This window comes from Oppia nitens, unplaced genomic scaffold (genome assembly GCF_028296485.1).
Source record: "Oppia nitens isolate AA-2021 unplaced genomic scaffold, nextdenovo-longstitch-racon4-pilon3 scaffold6_pilon_pilon_pilon, whole genome shotgun sequence".
Classification (NCBI taxonomy): domain Eukaryota; kingdom Metazoa; phylum Arthropoda; class Arachnida; order Sarcoptiformes; family Oppiidae; genus Oppia; species Oppia nitens.
This window is the reverse complement of record NW_026533250.1, coordinates 1,940,271-1,965,695: the sequence shown is the minus strand read 5'-3', so window position 1 is coordinate 1,965,695 and position 25,425 is coordinate 1,940,271. Positions and strand designations below refer to the sequence as shown.

Here is a 25,425-nt window from a genome sequence, read left to right as displayed (position 1 = left end):
CAAACTATAAACCAAATTAATAGTAATAAACTTGCGATACATATCACTATAATAATTGACAAATCTATTGACATTTTTTCATAATATAAATTAAACGTTTAAACAAATACCAAAATATGAATTGATATTTATAAACACTATGTTTATCAAAAAGTGATGTTCGCAACATTATAAATTATAGTCAAATTAAAAATCACTATTATAAATATATTCAATGGTAATCATGACGATTCAATATATAAGTTATACAATTAATTAGGAATATTACTAAAGATTAATAATATTTTTGAATTACAGTACATTTTCATTAAATTAAGTTTAAATTTGTTTTTTATGATATACCTAATACTACAGTATATAGAAATTAAAAAATATATTATATAATACAAAATATATTAAATAGTTAACAATTAAAAGTTGTCTACTGTATAATACAAGTATTTATTGTATATAATATTTATTATATTCACTAACCAATGTCAACTAATTTATTGTGTAACTAAATATTTATATTAATTATATGATAATTACAGCAATTAATAATCTTATAAAACCTTGATTTTTATGTTTAACAAATGATTAGTCACAATAGTTAATATATGTTTTATTTAAAAAAAAAAGTATAAAATACAGATATAATATAAAATGTAGAACTATTATAAAAATGAGACAGTCACATTTTGGTTAATTATTTCTGTAACATAATAGTCGTGATAATACATTAGTATAGCGAGAGGCTGTCCAATGATAAGTTGCAGCCAAATGGCACAGTTAGCCGCTCTTCCCTTTAATAGTGAAACAAATATAGTAAACGGAATTTGTGATAACATTCCCGCAAACGACCAAATTTCAAACATTTTTAAAGGTAACGAAACAATATATTCATGAAAAAACGCCGACACTATAAAAACGGCTAACGATGCCTGAAATTGGGTAAAACCACGAGTTAGAAGTGGTTTATAAAGATGTCTTTTACACCATTTATGGACCGGAATATTCCAGTTTCGCCAAAACTGATCAACACTTTCGGAATTCCTAATTATTAGTAAAACATTAAACTAACAAAAAATACTAGAGTTTATTAAAATAAATTTCACAAAATTTCATTGCTTTCTACAATAAAAATATAGATTTTTTTTTGTTGTTTACATGTTATTTACATTAAATTTTCTAAAAAAATATTTTGAAGAAAATCTAGTCAAAGTCTAATTAAATGTCTAAAATATATTAAAGTAGTTTTAATGCAAATAAGATATAATGCTTAAAATAATTTCTTTAAAAATTCATTCAAGTTTTTTAAAGTATATTTTTTTGAAAAAGTCTTGGTTTCCTTATTGTTGGTGCAATTTCTTGAAATTTATTTTATAAACACTTATTATATTTAATTATTTAAAAATATATTTAAAAATTAGTTTAATTAAAATACCGTATATATATAATATAATATATACACAGTATAATGCATACCACCAATCGTGATAAAAGTCTCGGTCACCAAATCTCAGTATTTCTGCCATTAAGTTCATCATTGAATGAAAATACCAGTAAAAGAAAATTAACCAAACAATATGATTGGGAATCTATTATTAAATTTAATAAGTTTAATGAAAAATTTTAATTAAATAATATATTATATAAGTAATTAAAATATTACGGCTAATAATAGCAATCGCGACAATATTTTTGAATATTCCATATTATTGAAGGGCTCTAATGAGTTCTGAACGCCCGGAATAATCCACTGTTGAATTAAACCAATTATCACTTGCAAGAGAACCGCCTGAATATTAGTTAATATTAATTAAGAAATATTACAATACTTTTATTATATATAATATATTTTTCTTATTAATATTATATTATATAATTTAATATTATAGTAAAATAATTATAAAGTATATTCTTATAAAAATCATATATTTAAAGTTACTAATAATAACAAATCTAACAATTTTGTAATATAAAATGTAAGTATTATTAATTATTGTATAATTCAATAAATATTCATAAATCTAATAAATAAAAATAAGTTTATTTTTAAATAAAATTTAACTATTTTAATAAATTAATATTTTAAAACTAATTATTAAATCATTTTTTTGTGAATATTTTAAAGAAATTACAGCATATTATATAAAATTCTTAAAGAATCGCAATTACATAACTCAATGGAAAAATCATATTATAGGTTGAAAAATATAGAAAATTTTATAATAATTTTAAGTTATATTAAAATATATTCTATATAGAGTACAGTATATTACAAATATTTTTATTAAAATAATTAATAACATTAAAAATAATCTAACATAATAATCATATAATTGTACTGTACTATAAATAAATTATATATTTACAAATTTAATGTTTAACATAAATTAAATATTAAATAGATAAAAATAATTGCTAATATATATTTTTTAAATTATATAATTATTAGATAATTAATTAATATAAATATATGTATTTTATTTACGTTTTCAATGAGTCTCAATAATATAAATCTCAAACGTATTCGTGAAGTTTGAGGAAAATTGATTTGATAGCAAAGTGTGGGAACAAACAAAAAGTAATACATATCTATGAATCCAATATTATTGGGATATTTAATCACTTTATTGTTATTAATGAATGCTTTGATGAACTCTTGACGTACTTTAATAGGACTTGTAATTGGTTTCCCATATTTGGTTGATGTTCGGCACCAATGGTTTACACAATGATATGATATTAACTTTAAAATAACTATTGAATATACGGCACAAACCAATGATATTAATAATAGATTGCATTCAAATAATATGTTGACAATTAAAGGTGTGACTAAAATTGCAAAAATATTTGCTATAATAAGATAATTAGCTTTATTTTCACTAATTTTCTTAATCACCACATATTTCTCAATAAATACAGAAATAATTGAAAATATATTAAGCATTAAAATCAATATAAATGTCGGTCTTTGTAAAGGATTTTCAACAAATATTTGCATCCATTTGAATGGATCGACGAGTACTCCAAATGTTATCAAATTATTTAAGGCCACTCTTGTATTGGATAATATCTATCATATAATTCATTAATTATTCACTGAATTAATACTTAAAATCTACTTAATATATAATTTAGATATTAAGTTATTATTATAAACCTATTATATTGTAATATTTAAATTTTAATATCACAACTAACATAAAGTAATTAACAAAATAATAATAATTAAGTAAATTTTATTTTAAACTAAATGTCCGAATAGTTTGAATGACTATAAATTTGACACTAAATATACTGTAATATACATTCAATATAATGCCAAACCATATGTCAACTCAAACCCAACAAATCTATTGTTATACTTATAGTACTTCTATTCATTCAAATAAAAAGTAAATAGAATATAGTATTCTATGAAAGCATTTGTGGTGACCAACACTGATAAGTGGTTTCAATAATACAATAGTCTATATTGTACTGTAATATACATCATATTATTAATATTATGTATAGTTGTTATCAAAACATTTATTTCAATTTACACAATAATTTACAAAATTATTATAAAAATTATTGTATCTTTTAATACTAAAAATAAATTATTATAAAATTTTTAAAAATATTACAACTAGGGATATACATTACTAAATGTATACATTACTATAACATGACAAAGCAAACACTATATAATAATAGTACTAACAATTTCCTCACTAACCGTTATTTCTCTCTCTCTCTCTCTCTCTCTCACACACACACACACACACACACACACACACACATGCTTTAACTAAATATTGTATTTTTAGTTTACTATATATTGTGTAATCATACGATTTTATTTATAAGTTATTATAAAAAAATATAAAATAATTATAAAATCGAGGTCTAGAATTAGAAAAATATAAATATGCAATAATTAATAACACATTATATTCAGTATTGTTTACTATAAAACTACTGTATTTGTTAAATGCTTTTGTGTACAAATAAAATGTTAAAATATTTTAAGTAAATTAATGTTTAGAAACTGATAAATGTTAAAATGCTTTTAAATTAAAACAAATAAATACCAGCAAAATGAGAGCTAAATTAAGAAATCCGTGTGAATTGATATCAGAGTTGGGTTTACTTAGCAATGATTCTTGAATTGTATGACAGCTTATTAAATAAATGTTAAACTTTTATAACAAATAATATTATTTTATTATATTATTTTAAACACTTACGGGTCATATAAATACAAATCATTAAAATTTTTGGACACATTTTTAGTAATTTCAGACTCATTTGTCCGTCTTTTTCTGACTGAAATACTATCACTTTGATCACTCATTTTTCGTAATTATTATGCATTAAAAACATAAAATTTATTTTTATTATTAAATCTATTCAACATTAAAGCAACAATATATTTGTCTAATAAAGCTAAACATAAAGTAAATTTTATTAAAACAAAAATCCTTGAAATTAATTTGATAAATAATTATGAACTACACATAACGTAATATACAACTTGTTATTTAAAGTAATTTTAAACATCAATGACTACGAGTCTAATAATTATCTAAAACTAAAGTCAAATAACTATCTCATCTTTATATATATATATATATATAATATTTTTAGATTGAATTCATTTCTGATGATTTAGTAAAAGTTAAAACTTTGATCTCAATATAATACATATTATTGTTAATTATGATTATCAATATTTAAAAAATGTTTATATTTTAGTTTACATTTAAAATGTACTCAAATATTACTATTTTTTAATTGAAATGTATTTATTCTACTGTACACTATTTTAAATAAATAAATGATTTTTATAATCATATTGTAAATTAAATATTTTTATTATAATACTGTTTTTATTAATTATAATCTCCTGTAATTGTTATTATTATAATAAGTGAATTATAATTTTAAAAGAATTTAAAAATAATTAATAAAATATGTCTAAAATAATTAAAATATGGGTTTTTTAAATTTTAGAATATATCAATATTTAAACCAAATTCTTATAAATTTTAATAATATATTATTTATAATAGATTTAAAATCAAATATTTTGTTTATAACATTTAAATTGATATTTAAAATTAGACTCAGAAATGTTATATCAACTGTAATTAATACAGTATATAATTAATCTAAAACTGTTTCATTACTTACAATATTTCTTCGCTTAATTCCCCGAATGAAAATCATAAAAATCTTTTAAAACCTTTTTGTAAATATTTAATTTTATAATTATTTTGTGCTATTTATAAAAATTATTACAGTATATATTTATATAAGTATATTTTAATAAAATATTTTATTATTTTGTCAAAATGATAACTATTATGATTTGGATTGATATCTAGGCTTATCTCCTAATTGTGGGCTTCGTTTCTATAGTGCAATAAATGCCTTATAATATCTTTGTTTGGTTTAGTTTAGGTGGTGGTGGGGGTGGGGTGTGAGGTTAGGAAGTGGTGTGTGTGTGTGTGGGATGGGTTGGTTTGTGAGGAATAAAGCAAGGGATGGATAGAATAATAGATAATGGAAATATCTAAACTTATGATAGATATTAGTCTATAGACTCTATAACTTAAAATAAATAAATTTATTTCACGCGTGCATAATACTGTATAATTACCGTAATGTATTTAATACAGTGTTGTACTTCACGTGCAAACAAAAACGAAGTCCACAATTAGGAGTCCAACCGATATCTATTCCTATGATTAATATATAGAATCGCTAGAAATATTGAAATACATATTTTGATATTTTATTCATAACTGAATTTATAATTTTAAATTGAATTTTATTACACAATTATAATTTAAAGCCAAAATATTTGGGACCATTAACTAACCCGATGTTATTTTTATGTATATTTAAAAATAATTTTTTAAAAATTGTAAAATTTTAGTATTATTAATAAATTGATAGTAAAATTGTTTTGAGTTAATTTGTCATTTCTGTATTAAATTATCGGTATATAAAAATAACTGAAGTTGTGTTGTATTTACAGTACTTTTTAAAACACTGCACTTTAAAGTTTAAACTATAAATATCTATACATTTACTTGTTTGCTATTAATGCGAATTTTTTCAGAAGTTAGATATTTCCAAATTATAAGTTAACACACGATTTATAAAAGGATTTAAAATTTTTTTAAATATTTAGTACAAAAAACAAATATTTTATCTTTATTTTCTAAAAATTAATTTATTTAGTCCCATATACTTTATATATTTTAATTTCTTTAAATGCTAAATATAAAATTGATCACTTAATTTGTATTGTATATTAAAATTTATTAAATAAAATTGTTTTTTAATAAAATGAATGCATTGATGACCACATTATACGAGATGATCTTCATTTCGTAGATACTCTCCAATGTCTGACTGATGAAACACAACTATAGTCATAGGATCGGCATTACGAGAGTCGAGTGCAGATTTAGCGGTCGCACCGAAACCAAGCGGTAGATCATTCATGGAGTAGACAATAACGCCCTGATATTGTCCGGTGCTTTCGGTAATTCTTCCCAAACCAGACTTCAATACGTGATTACCGTAAAGAAACTGTTGTTCAGCATTTGGTTTAAGCCATACTTTATTCTAATTATTTTAATCATTAAATATATATATATATTAAAGATAAGTATATAAGTAGTACTCAGTTATGTTATATACCTTAGCATACGGTGCGATAAAGTCAAGTGCCGTCACATGTAAACGAAATTTTTTGTTTTTATTGAATTTGCCGAAACAGGTGCCAAATGAGACCAGATTATCGCGACCCACATTTGAGGCTAATTTTATCATATTTTCTGAACAGTAAAATACCCGATCAGAGTGTAGACGAAAACAGTAGACACCGTCGGGTCGGGAGATAAGTAGTCGTACGTTATCTCCAATACTATAAAATCAATCATTCAATGAAACAATGTTTGCCATCAAAAGTTAACTTACTATTTGGTGAGTTTTTCAAAAAGTACAACAGTTTCATCATCGGTTAGGGGACGCATTGTGAGACCAATTAGTGACCACTTTAATGTCAACTGCGGTCACAACGTGTTTGCAATGAAAGCGTGTGTTTGTTATGTTTGTATGATTTGTTGAATGTATGCGCAGTCGCAGTGCATTCTATACATAGACTTGTGTTGAATGTATTAATATTAACGGATTTGTCGATTGAATGCATTGAATGCTGTAATGCATTACTAATGCCTCACAAACACTGTCTGTCATTTCATTGACTCATTTGAAGACATAACCACTGTTTACAAGTGACGAGTTGGTCATTAAAGTGCCACACAATGTCCAAACAGGAACAGGTGCTCATACTTGAGCCCAAAGTGGAACTACATTTCAAAGGTATGTCCATCGATGACATAATCAACCGATTGTTTGTCTAAATGAATGATTTGATGTAAACCGAGTCATCACATAATGTCAAACATTGTTGACTCAAACAATGACTATTCAATGCATTTGCTTCACAAATACGTGACGTTATGTGTACTTGAGTTTTGTAAAACCATATTATCACTGAATCGGTTCCACATTTGATGACATGATATCTAATATTATTTGTCATTATGTCTACTATTAGGTCCGTTTACAGATGTGGTCACTTCATACCTAAAACTGACGAATCCAAGCGACCGTAGGGTGTGTTTCAAAGTGAAGACAACGGCGCCCAAGAGGTACTGCGTTCGTCCCAACAATGGTCTGATCGAAGCGTACGGCAACACAACTATTGCCGTTATGTTACAACCCGTAGACTTAGACAATCTGAACGATAAAAATAAACATAAATTTATGGTTCAGACTATGTTTGCTCCCGAAGGAGATGTCAATCAAGATGTGCTCGTATGAGTTGTTTACTAATTGATAAATCGTTTTTATATCAAAATATGATTATAATTATTATAAATGTTTTTTTAGTGGAAAGAAGTGAATCCCGAAGCGATAATGGACTCGAAATTAAAGTGTGTGTTTGATATGTCGACCACTGATAATGACACGAATGTCCGCTCGAGTTCTGTGGCCACCAATGCTTTGCCACTCAATACATCGCACATTTCGACCAACTCTGCGGTAATCATTGAAATAATTCCTGTGGCCGTTGCTTTTATTTGTGGCTTTATTACTGCTTTTGTCGTCCGATTTTTATTTACTTAATATTTAAATTATTTATTTATAAACGTATTTTAAATATTTATATACTTTATTATTTTGTTTGTATTATTTATTTATTATCTATTATTTTTATTTATTTAGTGTATTTATAATTTAGTATTATATTAATGTTTGCTAATTTTTTATAAGATTTATTATTTGATGGCAAAATTAATGATAAATTTATTAATTGAATTAATTAATGTAGAGTATTGCTGAAGAACCTTTTGAATCGATTGATGATAAGAAAAAATTTGCGGACGAAAACAAACGTTTACGGGAAGAGTTGGCGTCTATTCGGACCGAGAATTTGCAGTTAAAAGAGGACGGATTAAAACATAGGATTCGCAGTGGAATCATATCTCAGATATCGGGTGACAATAAGGCGCTGCCGACCGATGTGTCGCATAAGTTGGCATATAATGGAGGTCTAGTTTGGACTCCACAGTTGCTGGCAATAGCATTCTTGATGCTTATGGTGGGCGTAATCATAGGCAAAATGTTTTAAATTTTCTATCAATTATTAACTATTATAATAACTACAAATTTTATGAAATATAAGATATTTCAAAATTCTTTTATTAATTATATGATTTACTCCTGAGTTTGTACATAAAAATAGCAGTCAAATGTCAGCTAAGTTTAATTAAAAATCTTGATATAAATCATATGAGTTGAGGGCTCTTATAACAGTCAAATGTCTAGGAATTGTCTTTTAGGTTATATTTCACTTTTAAAAACTAAACCCAAAAATATGAATCATTTTTAAATTCACTATTTTAAAGAATTATTTAATATTAAATATTAATTAAAAATATTATTAAAATAGTTTATATTTTATTTGATATTTGGTTTCATATACTATCCGGTCATTAATATCAACTAAGCCATAATGAACTTATAATATGGATTCACGTAAACTAAATATCATAAAGTAAAACAAATATCCATTTATTTGCTATATTTAATAGTTAATTACCTTAGTTGTGATGCTTATTCAATCAAAATCATAAATTATTTTTAGATGATTTGTAAATATATTAAATGCAAATTTATTTATTGGTAAATCTTTATTTGACTTGAGATATATTGGCAGCAACAACACAACAACAATATTAACAAATAATATAAATACTGTATAATTAAAAAACATGTTTAGTTAAGTTTGGTTATATTATATTTAAGTTTAAAGCAACTTAATTGGCATCAGAGATAAACTTGAAATAAAAAATTTTCAATTAATTTGAATTGTTTTTTAGTAAATATTTATGGATTTATGGCTCAATTAATATCACAGTCGTATTAATATATTTGATCGGTTAATCATTTGTGATTATTGTCATGACTGTAGCATTTATTAAAAGACTAATTAATACGGTGGATAACTAGGTTGATTGGGACCACCATAGGAGGGATATGAGGGATTAGGTGGTGCAGTAGGTCGGGCATTAGTGGTACTGGAAGGATATGGAGAATTACCTGCTGGTGGATAGGGATAAGAGCCTGAACCAGTCGGCGGATAAGAATTTCCTGGACTTGGATAAGGATTAGGACCGATATTTGGGTATGGATTACCAGTAGGGTATTGGGTGGGTGCAGTTGGTTGGTAAGGGTTTCCAGACGGGTATTGTGTAGATGTCGGAGGGTAAGCGTTTCCTGCAGGGTATTAAGCTGTAGTAGTTGGTGGGTAAGGGTTTCCGGGAGGGTATTGTGTAGGATTTGGTGGATAAGGGTTACCAGATTGTATATTGGGATAAGACATAGACGTCGTGTTTGGAGGATAAGGCGCACCAGCTGTTGGTGTACCATAAGAACCGAATGTTGATGGAGGAGGAGGTGCCGGACCCTTCTGGTTTGTTGGTGAAAAATGAGATTGATTTGGTTCAGAAGGAATTGATGGATAAATAGGTGTCGATTCATTGCCGGTTGGTTCTGGAAATATACCGGTCTGTACTGATCCCTGACCCGGTGGCGATGGTTTAAAGCCTTTCGAGTTCATAAATTGCAAGAATTGAGTCGGTATTTCAGCCAATACAGCCCTTCCTAACTCAAACTGATTTTGTTGCCAATTGCTATTAACATATCGATTTAATGGTACAAATTGTACGATATCTCTGACGGCTCGTCTGCCTCGCGATACAATTGTAGTGCCGTCGCCGTCAAGAAAGTCCATTGCACTGAAATCGGCATTTCCGACACCTGTATTAACATTCAATTATAAATTAATAACAATTTTTAAATAAAAAATGTATTTAAAATACATACCAATAATAATTATAGATAAGGGCAGAGTTGAGGCGTTTACTATAGCATCGATTGTTTCGGACATATCAGAGATAACACCATCAGTGATGATCAATAAAATAAAGTAATGCTTTCCATCTTGAAATCGTTGTGCTATTGAAGTGGTATTGTTAATAACTGGTGCAAAATTGGTGGGTCCATGAAGTGTAATAGCATTTAAAGTTGACTTATAGAAACCAATTATTTCTTCAATGCCTCGACAATAGGGATGCGATGTGTTATTATTTAAGGGAAACATATGTGACACGTGTCCGGTCGGTAATTTAGCACCAAATCCATAGCTCGGAAACAATCCCTGTGTATCATATGATCTGATAACTTCGCCCACAGATCTCAAAGCAATTTCATATTGATTGGGACGTCCACTATAGTCAAGAAAATGCAAAGAGCGTGGATCTCGTGGGTCACCGTTAGATGCCGTGAAATCAACAGCAACAGCAAAATGCATTTGAGTTCCGCCGCGAATATAATCTATAAAAGTGACTTCTTGTGTAATGGAAATACTATTCAGTTTAACAACACCTGAGTTGGTGTATGACTTTCCTTTACGTTTCTTCTTTTCCTCGTTTATTAACTAAAAGAATTGGTAAAAATATTCATTTGAAAAGTAAAATAATTAACAAATAAATAATTTTTTAATAGATTTCAATACATACCTCATAAGTGTTTTGAGATGAGCCGGCAGACAGTCGTTTCAAGTTTGTCACGAAAGTGCCAATCAAGTCGTGGGCACTGTTTTCGTCCCAATCATAACAGTCTACTTTGATAGACCTTTCATAATCTCCTCCACACAACTGTTGGGCTTTTATATTGAATGGTCTCCACTGAGGATTCAATGTATTTTTTATTACTTCAGTCTTATGGACCACACTATAGGTAGAGTCGGGATTGCTTCGCGAAAGTGTCAAATAAGGATCAGATTTACCTAAAAAGTCCTTTTTATCTAAATTGGAGGCCGAAAATGAAATCAAAGCAATTTGTTTATTGGCAGACAATTCTTCAGCTCTGATCAATAATTCTCCTCCAAATCTTCGAGGTTGTCGTCCACCAGTTGTTAGTTTTTGTTGATAAGTTCCACCGTTTTTGGCCAGAATAGCGCCCAACTCGACAGCAATTTGACCCAAAAATTCATTGCCAGAGATGGGATCAAAGTCCCAAAGTTCAAACTTCAAGAGTTGGCTTTCATTAAACTTGAATTGAATGTCAAACTTCTTGATCCAATCGGGATTTAAATTGTCTTTAATCACTTCTGTTCTGCCGATTTCAATAAATTTGTCACTTAATCCATGTCTTATATACAAAATACATTGTGGATCTGATTTTGAGGTAATGTCCCGATTGATCAGTTTTCGGGCCGAAACACTCAACTCGATCTGTGAATATGTGGACAACTTCTGGTTGTGACCACTCATCGTATCAAATCTTACACTAGAAGTGGTGTACATCTTCTCAACAAATTTTCTGATTTGGCTTTAAAAATGTCGACTAAAATATAAAAATCTCTTAAATAGACAACAAATGAGTCACAGGAAGAATATTAGGCGTCAAATATGAAAGTCAATGTATTTAAGGAATTGTGTTAATAAGGAATGGATTTATAAAACAATTAATTATTTGTTTATTTGTTAATCAATTTTTGTCATCAATAGCTCATCAGTGAGCTATTGATATGCCCTCTAATAAACAATTGTTAAATTAGTCAAAAAATTTGGCGCAAAAACACAATTTAGTCACAACTAAGACAACCACCGGATCAACACAATTGGGAACGAAATCAACGGTAAGTTTAATTACATTTAATAATTATATTAACAATTAATTAAATATTATTTTATTTTTTATCATTAGATTAGACATCAGTGGACACATTGACGACAACAATGGCTTCAAATAAGGTTTGAATTGTTTTTTATTTAATTTAGTAATCAATGGTTTACTGATTTGCTATTAAGGAATGCATTAGTAAACCATTGATTCACACATTTTTAAACATAAATAATGTAATAATAATATAATTTATTATAAAATAAAATAAATTAATTTATTATAAAATAAAATAAATTAATTTATTATAAAATAAAAAAAATAATTTATTATAAAATAAAAAAAAATTAATTTATTATAAAATAAAAAAATATAATTTATCATAAAATAAAAAATAATAATTAATACCGTATTACCAACAAATAATATATTTTTTCAATTATAATGTGTTTTTCCAATATGTACCGTAATACCAACACATATTATGTGTTTTTTCAATTATAATGTGTTTTTCCAATATGTACCGTAATACCAACACATATTATGTGTTTTTTCAATTATAATGTGTTTTTCCCATATGTACCGTAATACCAACACATATTATGTGTTTTTTCAATTATAATGTGTTTTTCCAATATGTACCGTAATACCAACACATATTATGTGTTTTTTCAATTATAATGTGTTTTTTCAATTATAATGTGTTTTTCCAATATGTACCGTAATACCAACACATATTATGTGTTTTTTCAATTATAATGTGTTTTTCCCATATGTACCGTAATACCAACACATATTATGTGTTTTTTCAATTATAATGTGTTTTTCCAATATGTACCGTAATACCAACACATATTATGTGTTTTTTCAATTATAATGTGTTTTTCCAATATGTACCGTAATACCAACACATATTATGTGTTTTTTCAATTATAATGTGTTTTTCCCATATGTACCGTATTACCAACACATATTATGTGTTTTTTCAATTATAATGTGTTTTTCCCATATGTACCGTAATACCAACACATATGTGTTTTTTCAATTATAATGTGTTTTTCCAATATGTACCGTATTACCAACACATATGTGTTTTTTCAATTATAATGTGTTTTTCCCATATGTACCGTAATACCAACACATATTATGTGTTTTTTCAATTATAATGTGTTTTTCCCATATGTACCGTATTACCAACACATATGTGTTTTTTCAATTATAATGTGTTTTTCCAATATGTACTGTATTTTGGTAATACGGTACGTTTATATATTTAATAGTTATTTTAATTAAAATATTTTATTTAAAAAAATTTTTATTTGAGGTAATACGGTATCATTTTTATATTTATTTTAATAAAAATATTATATTTTTTAAAAATTTTATTTGAGGTAATACGGTATCATTTTTATATTTATTTTAATAAAAATATTATATTTTTTAAAAATTTTATTTGAGGTAATACGGTATTTTTAGTTTATAAAATATTTTTTATAATAATATATTATTTAATAATATAAAACAATATATTAAATATTACTAATTATTTATTTTTTTAGTCACGTTATTGATGTCCATTTTGGTTGATATTAGTATTTTCTATTCTTTATATTAAAATTAATTCATTCCTTAAATACATTGTTTAACATATGTCATCAAAAAAGTCTAATTAAATCCAAACCAAAACATACTTTCAATGTTTACGTCAATATATAAGTGTAGTATAAGTGACGTCACTATAAGTTATACTGCATTTCATCACCACTTGAAATGTCTTCACTGATGACATACACTGTGTATTAAATTTAATATATAGTGAATCAAAATATATTTAATTAAATATTTTGTGTTTTTAGTAAATATAAATATAATTAAATATTATAACTTAAAACTGTAAAAATAGAATATAAAGTACTAAATACTGCAGATTTTTTGCTTTAAGTTATAGTTTTTAACTATTAATAACAGTAAATATATACAAATAACTCTATTATATAAAAATTAGCAAAAATATAATATTAGGCAAAACAGTATTAGTTGTGTTAAACATGTGAATGCAATCAATGATTAAAAATTATATTATATTCAGTTGTATTAGTTATTAAATGTATTTTTACCTTTTCTTAAAAAAATATGATATATATTTGTAATACTGTTTTGCATTATTATTAATTGTAATTTAAATAGACATTACCAATTTATAACACAAATAGATATTATTACAATTATTATCAGTTAGTCATTATTAATACGTCTATTAATTTTTATATAATACATGTTTATACCAATTATGATACCAAATGCACCGAATTTTTATTTATTTATATGAAATTTGGTATTAAACAAAAAACCAGTTAAGAATGCTAGAAAGCATTATCAGAAAAAAAACTTTGACGACATAAAATATTATCTTCGCCAATTAATTGTCAGTTGATTTAAGACATATAATCAAATGACTCGGTATTACAAAATATACTCAATTATAGTCATGTTGGGTATCAAATGATTTAGTATGACAAAATATACTCAACCATAGTCATGTTGGGTATCAAATGATTCAGTATGACAAAATATACTCAACCATAGTCATGTTGGGTATCAAATGATTCAGTATGACAAAATATACTCAACAATAGTCACGTTGAGTATCAAATGATTCAGTATGACAAAATAAACTCAACAATAGTCATGTTGGGTATCAAATGATTCAGTATGACAAAATATACCCAATTATAGTCATGTCGGGTATCAAATGATTCAGTATAACAAAATATACTCAATTATAGTCATGTTGGGTATCTAATGATTCAGTATAACAAAATATACTCAATTATAGTCATGTTGGGTATCAAATGATTCAGTATGACAAAATATACTCAACCATAGTCATGTTGAGTATCAAATGATTCAGTATGACAAAATATACTCAACAATAGTCATGTTGGGTATCAAATATTTCAGTATGCCAAAATAATACTTTTGCAACTATATTTTGTAAAAATAAAAATAATTTTGAGCTATTATCTTATTTTTGATGCTCTATAAAATTCTAATCGTTAAAATTTGAATAAAATTTTCTATTTTTTTGCCGCCATTTATGAAAAATTATAAAAATAATTTTGAGCTATTATATCTTATTTTTGATGCTCTATACCTATACAATTCTAAAAGTTAAAATTTTTACTTAAAATTTTTTACTTAGGCCGCCATTTTCTCTGTTCCCGATGAGATATCAAAATTTTAATGCATATTTCTTATGCTTGATTTTGATACTTTATTCAAATCTATACTTTAAAAAAATTTTCTTAAAAATTTCTTTACTTTGGCCGCCATTTTTTCTATGTTCCCGAAGAGATATCAAAATTTTGATGCAACTTTTCAATACATTATTAGTAGTCCTCTAACCGAATCTGAAGTCAGAATTTCAAAATTCGCAAAATGAAATGCTACACACACACACAGACAGACAGACTCAAAAAGCCATTATAGATTTCAGTAAACAAAACTTCAAGTTTTTTTGATAAATAAATAAATAGTTTATTAAGTTATATAAGCACTGAATGTGCGACACTTGTATTGGTGTCCAAACATATATCTGCCGCTTAAAGACCTGAGTTTCGGGTGACACGTGATATCAATTGTAAATGAAAATTAAAATATTTTATAATAATTATTATGATAACAACTAGAGACTGAAAACTGACCTGATTTTTCAGGTCAGGTCAGGTCAGGTAAAAGTTAGGGCTCAGGTCAGGTCAGGTACGGGTCCGAACACCAAAATTTTTTGGTCAGGTCAGGTCAGGTCAGAAAATTTTTTATTCATTATTTAAACGACAATTATTACAAAATATGACAATCAAACACAAAATTTATTAAATTATTATTTATGAAATATTTGTATAAATTAAACATAAAATATTACAAAAGATGATGGTTTTGATCTAATAAATAATAAAATATTAACTTTATTAGAATCTAAGTTAGATCTACTATAAGTTATCGTTAATTCCGAGTAATTAAAGTTAATTTAGAGAAATTTGTTGTGTGTATAGTATGAATAAAATTGTTTTTTGATAAAATTATTTTCGGACAGACATAGTCAGGTCAGGTCAGGTCAGGTCAGGTAAATTTGTACCCTATGTTAGGTCAGGTCCGAGATTTTAGGTATCAGATCAGGTACGAGTCCGAAACTTTTCGCTCTCTAATACCAACCCGTATTACAAGTGCTGATATACTGTATATAGTGTATGCATTTGGGAATGTATTCGGTTAGACAGGTATTCGACTGATTAGTTTATATTAAATATCTGATAAACCATACATTCAATTTAAAAATGACCAAGAACATAATTGTAGATAATATTATACTCAACATTATTGTAATTGGTCAATTTTGATTGTAAAACGAACTAGATAATAACATTGACATAAAATAGTTGACTATTATCTACAATTATGTTCTTGGTCATTTTTAAATTGAATGTATGGTTTATCAGATATTTAATATAAACTAATCAGTCGAATACCTGTCTAACCGAATACATTCCCAAATGCATACACTATATACAGTATATCAGCACTTGTAATACGGGTTGGTATTAGAGAGCGAAAAGTTTCGGACTCGTACCTGATCTGATACCTAAAATCTCGGACCCTTGGACTCTTGGGTCCACTTGAAAAAATTTTAGGTTCACCAGGGGGCCCACAAAAAAAATAAAACATGAAAATATAGTATTAAAAAAGCTGCGGTCAGTGAATATCTGGAAAACCATTGGTCAGATCTTGCGGTCAAACATATAAAAGTTGTAGAGAATAAAAAGATAGAAACTAGGGTTGACATTAAAAAATTTTAGGTCCACCAGGGGGCCCACAAAAAAAATAAAACATGAAAATTTTGTATTAAAAAAATATTGATCATTGTTTATCTGAAAAACTAGAAGCCAGATCTTTCGGTCAAACCTTTAAAAGTTTTTAAAAATTTAAAAGTAAACAATAATTTAAATTAAAAAAAATTTAAATTTTTTTGAACCTCACAAAAAATTAAAACCTATATTTTTATTTAATAAAAAAATGTTATATTTTTTATGGGTTTTCTGGTAGACCAAAAATTATTCTTATTAACCATTTTTTTAATTTATAAATGTTTACAACTTTTAATTTTTGACCGCAAGATCTGACCACTAGTTCTCGAGATAATTACTGACCGCCACTTTTTTAGTACAAAATTTTAATGTTTTATTTTTTTTGTGGGTTCCCTGGTGGACCTAAAATTTTTTAATGTCAACCCTAGTTTCTATCTTTTTATTCTTCACAACTTTTATATGTTTGACCGCAAGATCTGACCACTGGTTTTCAAGATATTTACTGAATACCACTTTTTTCATAGATTTTTTAAAATTCTTTTGTGGGTCTCCTGAGGGTTTTTAAATTTTTTTAAGTAGACCATAATTTTTATTTTTTTATTGTCTACAACTTTTATATGTTTGACCGCAAGATCTGACCACCGGTTCTCGAGATACTCCCTGACCGCCACTTATTTAATACAAATTTTTCATGTTTTATTTTTTTGTGGGCCCCCTGGTGGACCTAAAATTTTTTCAAGTGGACCTTAGTTTCTAACTTTTTATTCTCTAGAACTTTTATATGTTTGACCGCAAGATCTGACCAACGGTTCTCGAGATAATTATTGACCGCAAGCTTCCCATGTCTCACCGCAGTTAAGGCAATGCCCATATCTACCCATACTTGCAATACTGATACCAACATAACGTTAAATAAATATTAATAGTTTAATAAAATATTTTTAGAGTATTAATTAGATTTTCTTTTATTCACTGAATTTATAGAGTATTTAATTAAATTTGGCAAAAATAGTTGTTTAAAAATTGTTTACCCCCCCCTATACCCCACTGATATAGAAAACCTTACGCAACCCTGGTTTATAAGTTGGATATGTGAACCAATTGATCCACAAATATAGACCAAAGACAGCAACTTATTGATGGATTTAACTGATTGTATCATCAAATATCTTATCATCTTTTATAACATTTTTTTATACATCACTAAAAAGTCAATAATATAAATATTTGTATTATTAAATAATTGTTAATAATATAATTAAAATACAACTATTAAGCAAACTATTGAATATTTAAAATATTATTTATTTAAAACAAAATTATAACTTAATTAAATATATAACTTTATATAACTTTATATAACTTTATATAACTTTATATAACTTTATATAACTTTATATAACTTTATATAACTTTATATAACTTTATATAACTTTATATAACTTTATATAACTTTATATAACTTTATATAACTTTATATAACTTTATATAACTTTATATAACTTTATATAACTTTATATAACTTTATATAACTTTATATAACTTTATATAACTTTATATAACTTTATATAACTTTATATAACTTTATATAACTTTATATAACTTTATATAACTTTATATAACTTTATATAACTTTATATAACTTTATATAACTTTATAAACTATTTATTTGATTAATCTATACTACTATATAATTTATTCAATGTTTGTGTCATATTTATGTCACGCAAACAATTACTTTTTAATGCGATTATTAATAATTTTAATTTATTAAATAAAATATACTGTTTATAATAAACTATAAGCGCGTAAGTATTGTTGCACGTGTTAACTATTGATACACATTTTATTACTTGTAGTTAACTAGTAATGACATAAATGGAGTAATAGTTTTGTAAAGTAAAAGCATTCAAACAATGACGACATGATTGTCACGTGACTCGCATACAGACTCTGTCATCAAAACGTGTTTATTATGTGATTCACTGTTTAAGCATTGATTTGATTGAACATCACTTCAAGACATATCAATTGACCTCAAAATGTATGAAACAATTGGTTCACTTGAAGTCCATCTCTTCAAAGAAGTGGCCAACGATTGCCATCAATGGGAACAACAATTAATTGATGATATTATTGGACACAAATATTGTTCATTTTTGAACAGATCTATTGTTAAAGATATCTTAAGAGACATAAATTTGAATGATTTTTCCAATAATTTATCATCAATTGAGTCCAAGTTTAATGTCAAGAGAGACCAGATTTTACAGATAATTACCTTTTTTGGTATTTCTTGTCTCGAGTTATATGTTTTCGACAATTTTGTGTCTTTCATAACACAAGACATTGAATTTGATGAATGTATTGAATTTATTAAAGAATTGATACATAAATGTGATTATAGTCTTGATATCGACGGCCAAACCTATTATTCAATGGCTAGAAATGTATCACTTCTTCGATTATCGCGATGTCTTTTCCATCAAATGAAAGACCTGATTAGTGATAAATTTAATATATCGTTGATTTTATGGCGAATGAGATCCGCATTCATTCATCAAATTACAATCGGAGAGCCGTCCGACTCATTGTTTAATGAATTATTAACCGATTCAAAGAAAATACAAGAGTTTATTGATACCAATGATAATAATATTGGTTTACATTTGAAAATTGAATTATTAAATGAATTATTAAATATATTTTTATGGTTTGGAGATATTGAAAGAATTAAATGTAATTTAGAGAAGGCTAGAGAACTGTCGGGTCTTAAGATTGGACTCATCGGTGCTTTAGGTTTAAGGACTCAATTTCAAGAGAAACCGGTCGCGCAATTGAAGATTGAAATCAATAGAAACAGTGGTATAAATGGGTCTTCAAAAACGTCTGAAACAGTTATTGATTTACCGAAAAATATGGCTCTAAATGACGACACTTTACTCGAGAAGATTAAGTTTATAGCGATTGAAGACAATGAAAATTTAGATAATTTAGTTTTACTGCCATCGGAACAGATACTGATTTTGGCATATATTAAATCTGTTCAACGAATTGGTTCGCCATCTGATGAACTGTTAGCAGAAGAGGTAAACTCTTATTTAGAATTTTTAATTTCAAAGACTAAGATTTGGTCGGTTATGACAAATGCTCTATTGATGCGAAGTCTTCTTGAAAAAAACAAACGAAGACGTGTTGAGCGTTCAATGACACAAATCAATGAATTAGTTGATTCTGTCCGCGAATCTAAACTAACTATTATTCAAATTGCTAAGAGATCCGACCATTTTTATGCCTCCCCTACGAACCCATTTTGGATAACAGAGCGACACTTAGCAAATATATTGGTTTCACTCGGAGTCTATAAGTCAGCTCTTGATATATATCTGAGACTCAATTTATGGGACGATGTGATTGATTGTTATCAAAGGTATTATTGTTTTAAAATAGATTTTTTTTATTAATTAGTTATAAATATAATGACAGAATTGGTCGTCGAGACAAAGCAGAGGCTGTAATACGTGAACTAATTGAAGAAAAAGAAACTCCACTTTTGTATTGTTTGTTAGGCGACGTAACGGACGACATATCATTTTACAAAAAATCGTGGGAATTATCGCACCATAAGTTTCCAAGGGCTCAGAAATGTTTAGGAAACCATTTCTTCCAAAAGAAACAGTACTCGGATTGCATACCATATTATAAACTTTCTCTTGAAATAAATTCAATGCAATCAGATGTCTGGTCGAGACTAGCATTCGCCGCAATGTTTACCGAAGATTATGAGTTAGCAGCTACTGGCTATCGACGATATATTCAGTTTGAAACCTCCAGTTTTGAGGCCTGGAATAACCTCTCAAAAGCTTATATAAAATTAGGTCAAAAATTCCGTTCGTGGAAAACATTACAAGAAGCCATTAAATGCAATTATGACGAGTGGAAGATTTGGGACAATTATATTGCTGTTTGTGTCGATATCGGAGCTTTTACTGAAGTGATTCAATCGTGGCACCGACTTATTGATATCAAAGGTCAATATATTGACGACTCTATTGCCGAGATATTGATCTCTGCTATCTGTGGCGGTATTAATGATCGAAACGGTGAATCAGCCGCTAAATTGGCTTCAAAGGCACAAGAATTGTTTGGACGGATATCAGCTACAAGTAATGGGTCGACTAAAATATGGAGACTTTACGCTAAATTACTTATGAATAATAAAGTGAATGATAGCGAAAAAGTAATACAATGTCTACAAAAGTGTCACAGATGTGCTGTTCAATCAAATGATTGGCAAAAAGATCCCAAATTAATGGTCAATATATTGAATCATTGCTTACTTCTCGCTAATGAATATATCAAATGCTCTCTTATGGACACAACTAAAGCTTTAAGGATATTATCGTCTTCTAAATTAGCGTTGAATTCTGTGATCCTTCTAATTGACAAAAATAAAGATTATTGGATTCAATCTGATCTTAAAGACAATATTGAAAAACATCTTAAGGAATGTCAACAAATGTTTGACATAATTGTGACAAAAATCAAAGAATTTGATTGATTTTAAAATATATTTTTTCATAAATTTTATTTTAATAATCTTATAAATTATTAATTTACTAATAATTAATAAATTTAAAGTCAAACTCTGAAATATTTGCCACAAATTCCGGTTTATTACTAATACTAACACTTCCTTCGGATGGCGTGACAGTCACTACACGTGCTTTCAATTGTTGTCAATAAACACTTGAAAGACGTCTTTGGATTTTTAAATATCAAAGAGTCTTGTATTTAATAAAATTTAATTATTGAATTGAAATGTCAGCTGAAGATAGTGTCGACAATATAACGGTCACAACTGATCCCGATTTGTTGCTATCGGAGCACACTTTGAATGCTTTGAAAGAGTTTTACACCGAAACTTATGCCAAACAAAATAGTGGTAATAAAGAAGAGACAGACTTTGAGGAGAATTGGGTATTGACTGGTGATGTTATACATCACTATTGAATGGATTTATTGTTGATTATATTAAAAAGTCATTTATTGACAGCAATTAAGTCAGTTCTGGTACTCGGAAGAGACGGCCAACTATTTATCTGATGAAGTGATACACGCATTGAATCTGCAGAGTAGTCATGAGTCGGAAAAGATGACCGAGAAGTCAATCGCTTGTATATCATGTCCGACACTATTTGATTGTTTGTATCGAAAGTTAATTAAAGACAGTATTAATCAATCGATAAAATTGATTTTATTTGAGTTTGACAAACGGTTTCAAATGAAATATCCATCAAATTATGTTTTTTATGATTACAATCAACCACTGGATAACTCATTTATCGACAGATTTACAGAACGGTCATTTGATGTGGTCATTGCTGATCCACCTTTTCTTTCGGATGAATGCTTAAGAAAGACTAGCGAAACAATCAATTATTTAGCTAATGATAAGATACTCCTCTGTACGGGTTCTGTCATGAGACACACCATCGATGAATGTTTACATCTGCAAGAATGTCATCACTTTGAACCCAAACATAACCGCAAATTAGGAAATGAATTCAAATGTTTTTCTAATTTCAATTTAAGACCCATTGATATCAATTGATTGTTACTTATATTGTTTTTTATAATTATTAAATTTATGAATTTATTTCTATATTTGTAATAAAAATTTTGTTATAAACGGGTTATTCTGTATAATATGTATATTAATATTTATGTTGATTTTAAATATACTGTATATTAATATCTTAGATATTTATCTCATAAAAACTTAATATACTATATTATTATAGATTTGGATTAAAGATTAGTTCAATGGTTTCATAGTTACAGTGAAGGGAATATTGCTTTTCACATATTATTTATTTATATATATATTTTGCTGATGAAAATAAATACAGTATTTTTGATTTACAATATCATTCATATTATGATAATAATTATAAATCAAATTGAATTTGAAATAGTTTTTCAATAAAACTTTCATCGAGTAAATTATGATTATTTGAAAACAGTTTGCCTTTAAAAGCAAAATCTTTACGCAATATAATATAAAGTGTAATAAATGCCGTTTTTATATTATTTTCTGTATTTTATGTACTTAGTGTACTTAATATAATATATATATATATATATATATATATATATATATATATATATATATATATATATATATATATATATATTTATAAATATTAATGCATATAAAATATGACTTTTATAAATGTTTACATATTTTATCTTTTATCCCTTAAAAATAGAGTTATGTATTAAGTTTAAAGCAATCTATAAATATTATATATATTTAATATATAATTTATAAATGCATTAAAATTGAATGCATTAAATGCATTGGATTAGTTTAATGTTTTATGTAATTTGCATATTTTATTTATAAAAGCAAATTGACCAATCTCATATTGGCTTTACTTAACTCATTACTAGTTTTCTATTAATATAACTTTATTTATTTACTATAAATATATATATATATATATCAATTTTATACTATTTATAATTTTATAATATATTATCTATTTATTTATAATATCATATAATTTGTTAATTTTAATTTATTTAAATTTTAATACAAACATAAATTATTAATACATTAATTAAATATATAATATAAAATAATTACAATTGTATAATAATTTTATTAAATAATATTTAATAAAACAAAATACAATATACACTTTAATATAATAATAAAAACTTATTTACCTTAAGTTGAAAACACTTTGCAATCAGTAAACAAGTAGTTTAAGATATCGATATAATTTTGGTGATTAACAGCTAGTGTTGTTAATTTTACGCAATTAAATCTACGCGAATGAGATATTGTATAAAAATAAACTGATTTAACATTTATTTAGTCGAAACTTTTAGTCATAGAATACTATTATCCGTTATTTATAGATTAAGATTCTTTACTCATTTTTCAGTAAAAGTCACAATCTATTAGTATATTATTAGGTTATTAAAAAATTATAAATGTTATCCAATAATATTTATAGTAAATATGTAAAACAAAATTATAGATTATAAGTAATTGTATATTAAATTATTGGTTTGTTTAAACTTTAATATAATAATTAGTGTCTTGATTTCCAACTAAAAAAATTATTTTGTCGATTCAACGCTTATAACTGGGACTTAGTATATCCACCGAAGTTGACCAGTGGACGCTATTTCCGAAATTTTATTATAACTATAAATAACTATTTGTTGGGTTAACAACTATAAAAACATAAATAATTATTTCATTTTTTTAAAAAAATATAAGCATTAAATTGTAAAATATTGCACAAATATATGTAAAAACAAAAAGTAATAGTTATATAAATTATATAAAATGTGTAAACTGTTATTAACTCATATTACTTGTTAACAATAGAAATAATTAGTTTATTTATATAAATCATTTTTGTAAATATGCTGAAAACAAGTGAATTATAATTATTATATCAGTTGAAATATTTATAAGAAAATAACTATTTGGCTTTTTTGGCAACTATTATAACAACTATTTAATAGAGTATAAAAAATTATTAATCAATACACTAATAATAAGCATTTTATATTAATTTGATATAAATTTTTAAAAATACTTCATTTCTAAGACTTTTATGATTAAAAATGAAAATTAAGGACTTTTTTAAGACTAACACTTAAATCTAGGATTTATAGGAACATAAATTGTGTCTCATTTTGTTTTATATATTGAGATTTGTCTAAAAATGTATTTATATGAAATGACACTCAAAAATCAAAGTGAATTTTTACTAGAAAATCATGTCTCTGGTTATCAGATATATACTCATAAAATCTATAATAAAGTATATATTATATAATCTAATAGTAAATATTTTATATAAATAACTAATTCATAGTATTATAAACTGAATATAAATATCTCAGTAGAGTCTGTAGTAAATTATCATTTTATTTAGTATTCAACTCAAATAGCAAACATGTTTAATGTGTTATTTTAAAGCTTCAAATCTTCATTATTATTATTATTATTATTATTATTAGACTTGTCGTAAACATATGTGACACTCAAACGTGTCATAAGTATTATATCTAACAAATTGATTAATTGCCCATGGACATTTACAACATTATGTCTAATATGGCTAATATAAACAATAAATTTATGGATTCGGGTGATACAAATACTGTATATGTTTACAGTATATTAACTCAAATTATTTGATAACCATATGAACAAAATTACTAATAATTACTTAACTTTAGTATAAATAAAATAATAATTTTAGAATAAGATAAAAAAATAAAT

The 25,425-nt window shown here is 26.1% G+C and overlaps 6 protein-coding genes and 1 long non-coding RNA gene across 7 annotated transcripts; 4 read left to right on the top strand and 3 right to left on the bottom strand.

Annotated features, from left to right (window-relative positions):
- Window positions 1–656: 656 nt before the first annotated feature.
- LOC128962431 (diacylglycerol O-acyltransferase 1-like) lies at window positions 657–4,404 on the bottom strand. Its single transcript, XM_054308806.1, has 6 exons — window positions 4,224–4,404; window positions 4,068–4,155; window positions 2,477–3,064; window positions 1,655–1,780; window positions 1,468–1,580; window positions 657–1,035 (listed from the first exon to the last, which is right to left on the bottom strand). The coding sequence occupies exons 1-6, from the start codon at window positions 4,328–4,330 to the stop codon at window positions 657–659; spliced, it is 1,401 nt and encodes a 466-aa protein (XP_054164781.1). The 5' UTR covers window positions 4,331–4,404.
- A 1,823-nt stretch (window positions 4,405–6,227) lies between these two features.
- Window positions 6,228–7,129, bottom strand: LOC128962078 (60S ribosome subunit biogenesis protein NIP7 homolog). Its single transcript, XM_054308408.1, has 3 exons — window positions 6,970–7,129; window positions 6,691–6,916; window positions 6,228–6,615 (listed from the first exon to the last, which is right to left on the bottom strand). Exons 1-3 carry the CDS (start codon window positions 7,023–7,025, stop codon window positions 6,355–6,357), a joined length of 543 nt encoding a protein of 180 aa, XP_054164383.1. The 5' UTR covers window positions 7,026–7,129; the 3' UTR covers window positions 6,228–6,354.
- A 50-nt stretch (window positions 7,130–7,179) lies between these two features.
- LOC128962072 (vesicle-associated membrane protein-associated protein B-like) lies at window positions 7,180–9,058 on the top strand. Its single transcript, XM_054308404.1, has 4 exons — window positions 7,180–7,374; window positions 7,613–7,872; window positions 7,948–8,100; window positions 8,390–9,058. Exons 1-4 carry the CDS (start codon window positions 7,317–7,319, stop codon window positions 8,687–8,689), a joined length of 771 nt encoding a protein of 256 aa, XP_054164379.1. The 5' UTR covers window positions 7,180–7,316; the 3' UTR covers window positions 8,690–9,058.
- Window positions 9,059–9,156: 98 nt separating this feature from the next.
- On the bottom strand, window positions 9,157–11,937 carry LOC128962068 (copine-9-like). Its single transcript, XM_054308399.1, has 3 exons — window positions 11,142–11,937; window positions 10,447–11,059; window positions 9,157–10,380 (listed from the first exon to the last, which is right to left on the bottom strand). The coding sequence occupies exons 1-3, from the start codon at window positions 11,928–11,930 to the stop codon at window positions 9,848–9,850; spliced, it is 1,935 nt and encodes a 644-aa protein (XP_054164374.1). The 5' UTR covers window positions 11,931–11,937; the 3' UTR covers window positions 9,157–9,847.
- A 262-nt stretch (window positions 11,938–12,199) lies between these two features.
- On the top strand, window positions 12,200–13,856 carry LOC128962082 (uncharacterized). The gene is made up of 3 exons (XR_008484636.1): window positions 12,200–12,265; window positions 12,334–12,380; window positions 13,809–13,856. It is a non-coding gene; the product is annotated as an uncharacterized LOC128962082 (long non-coding RNA).
- Window positions 13,857–18,998: 5,142 nt separating this feature from the next.
- Window positions 18,999–21,672, top strand: LOC128962430 (tetratricopeptide repeat protein 27-like). Its single transcript, XM_054308804.1, has 2 exons — window positions 18,999–20,541; window positions 20,598–21,672. The coding sequence occupies exons 1-2, from the start codon at window positions 19,154–19,156 to the stop codon at window positions 21,670–21,672; spliced, it is 2,463 nt and encodes an 820-aa protein (XP_054164779.1). The 5' UTR covers window positions 18,999–19,153.
- Window positions 21,673–21,821: 149 nt separating this feature from the next.
- On the top strand, window positions 21,822–22,752 carry LOC128962074 (EEF1A lysine methyltransferase 1-like). Its single transcript, XM_054308405.1, has 2 exons — window positions 21,822–22,091; window positions 22,168–22,752. Exons 1-2 carry the CDS (start codon window positions 21,933–21,935, stop codon window positions 22,723–22,725), a joined length of 717 nt encoding a protein of 238 aa, XP_054164380.1. The 5' UTR covers window positions 21,822–21,932; the 3' UTR covers window positions 22,726–22,752.
- Window positions 22,753–25,425: the final 2,673 nt, after the last annotated feature.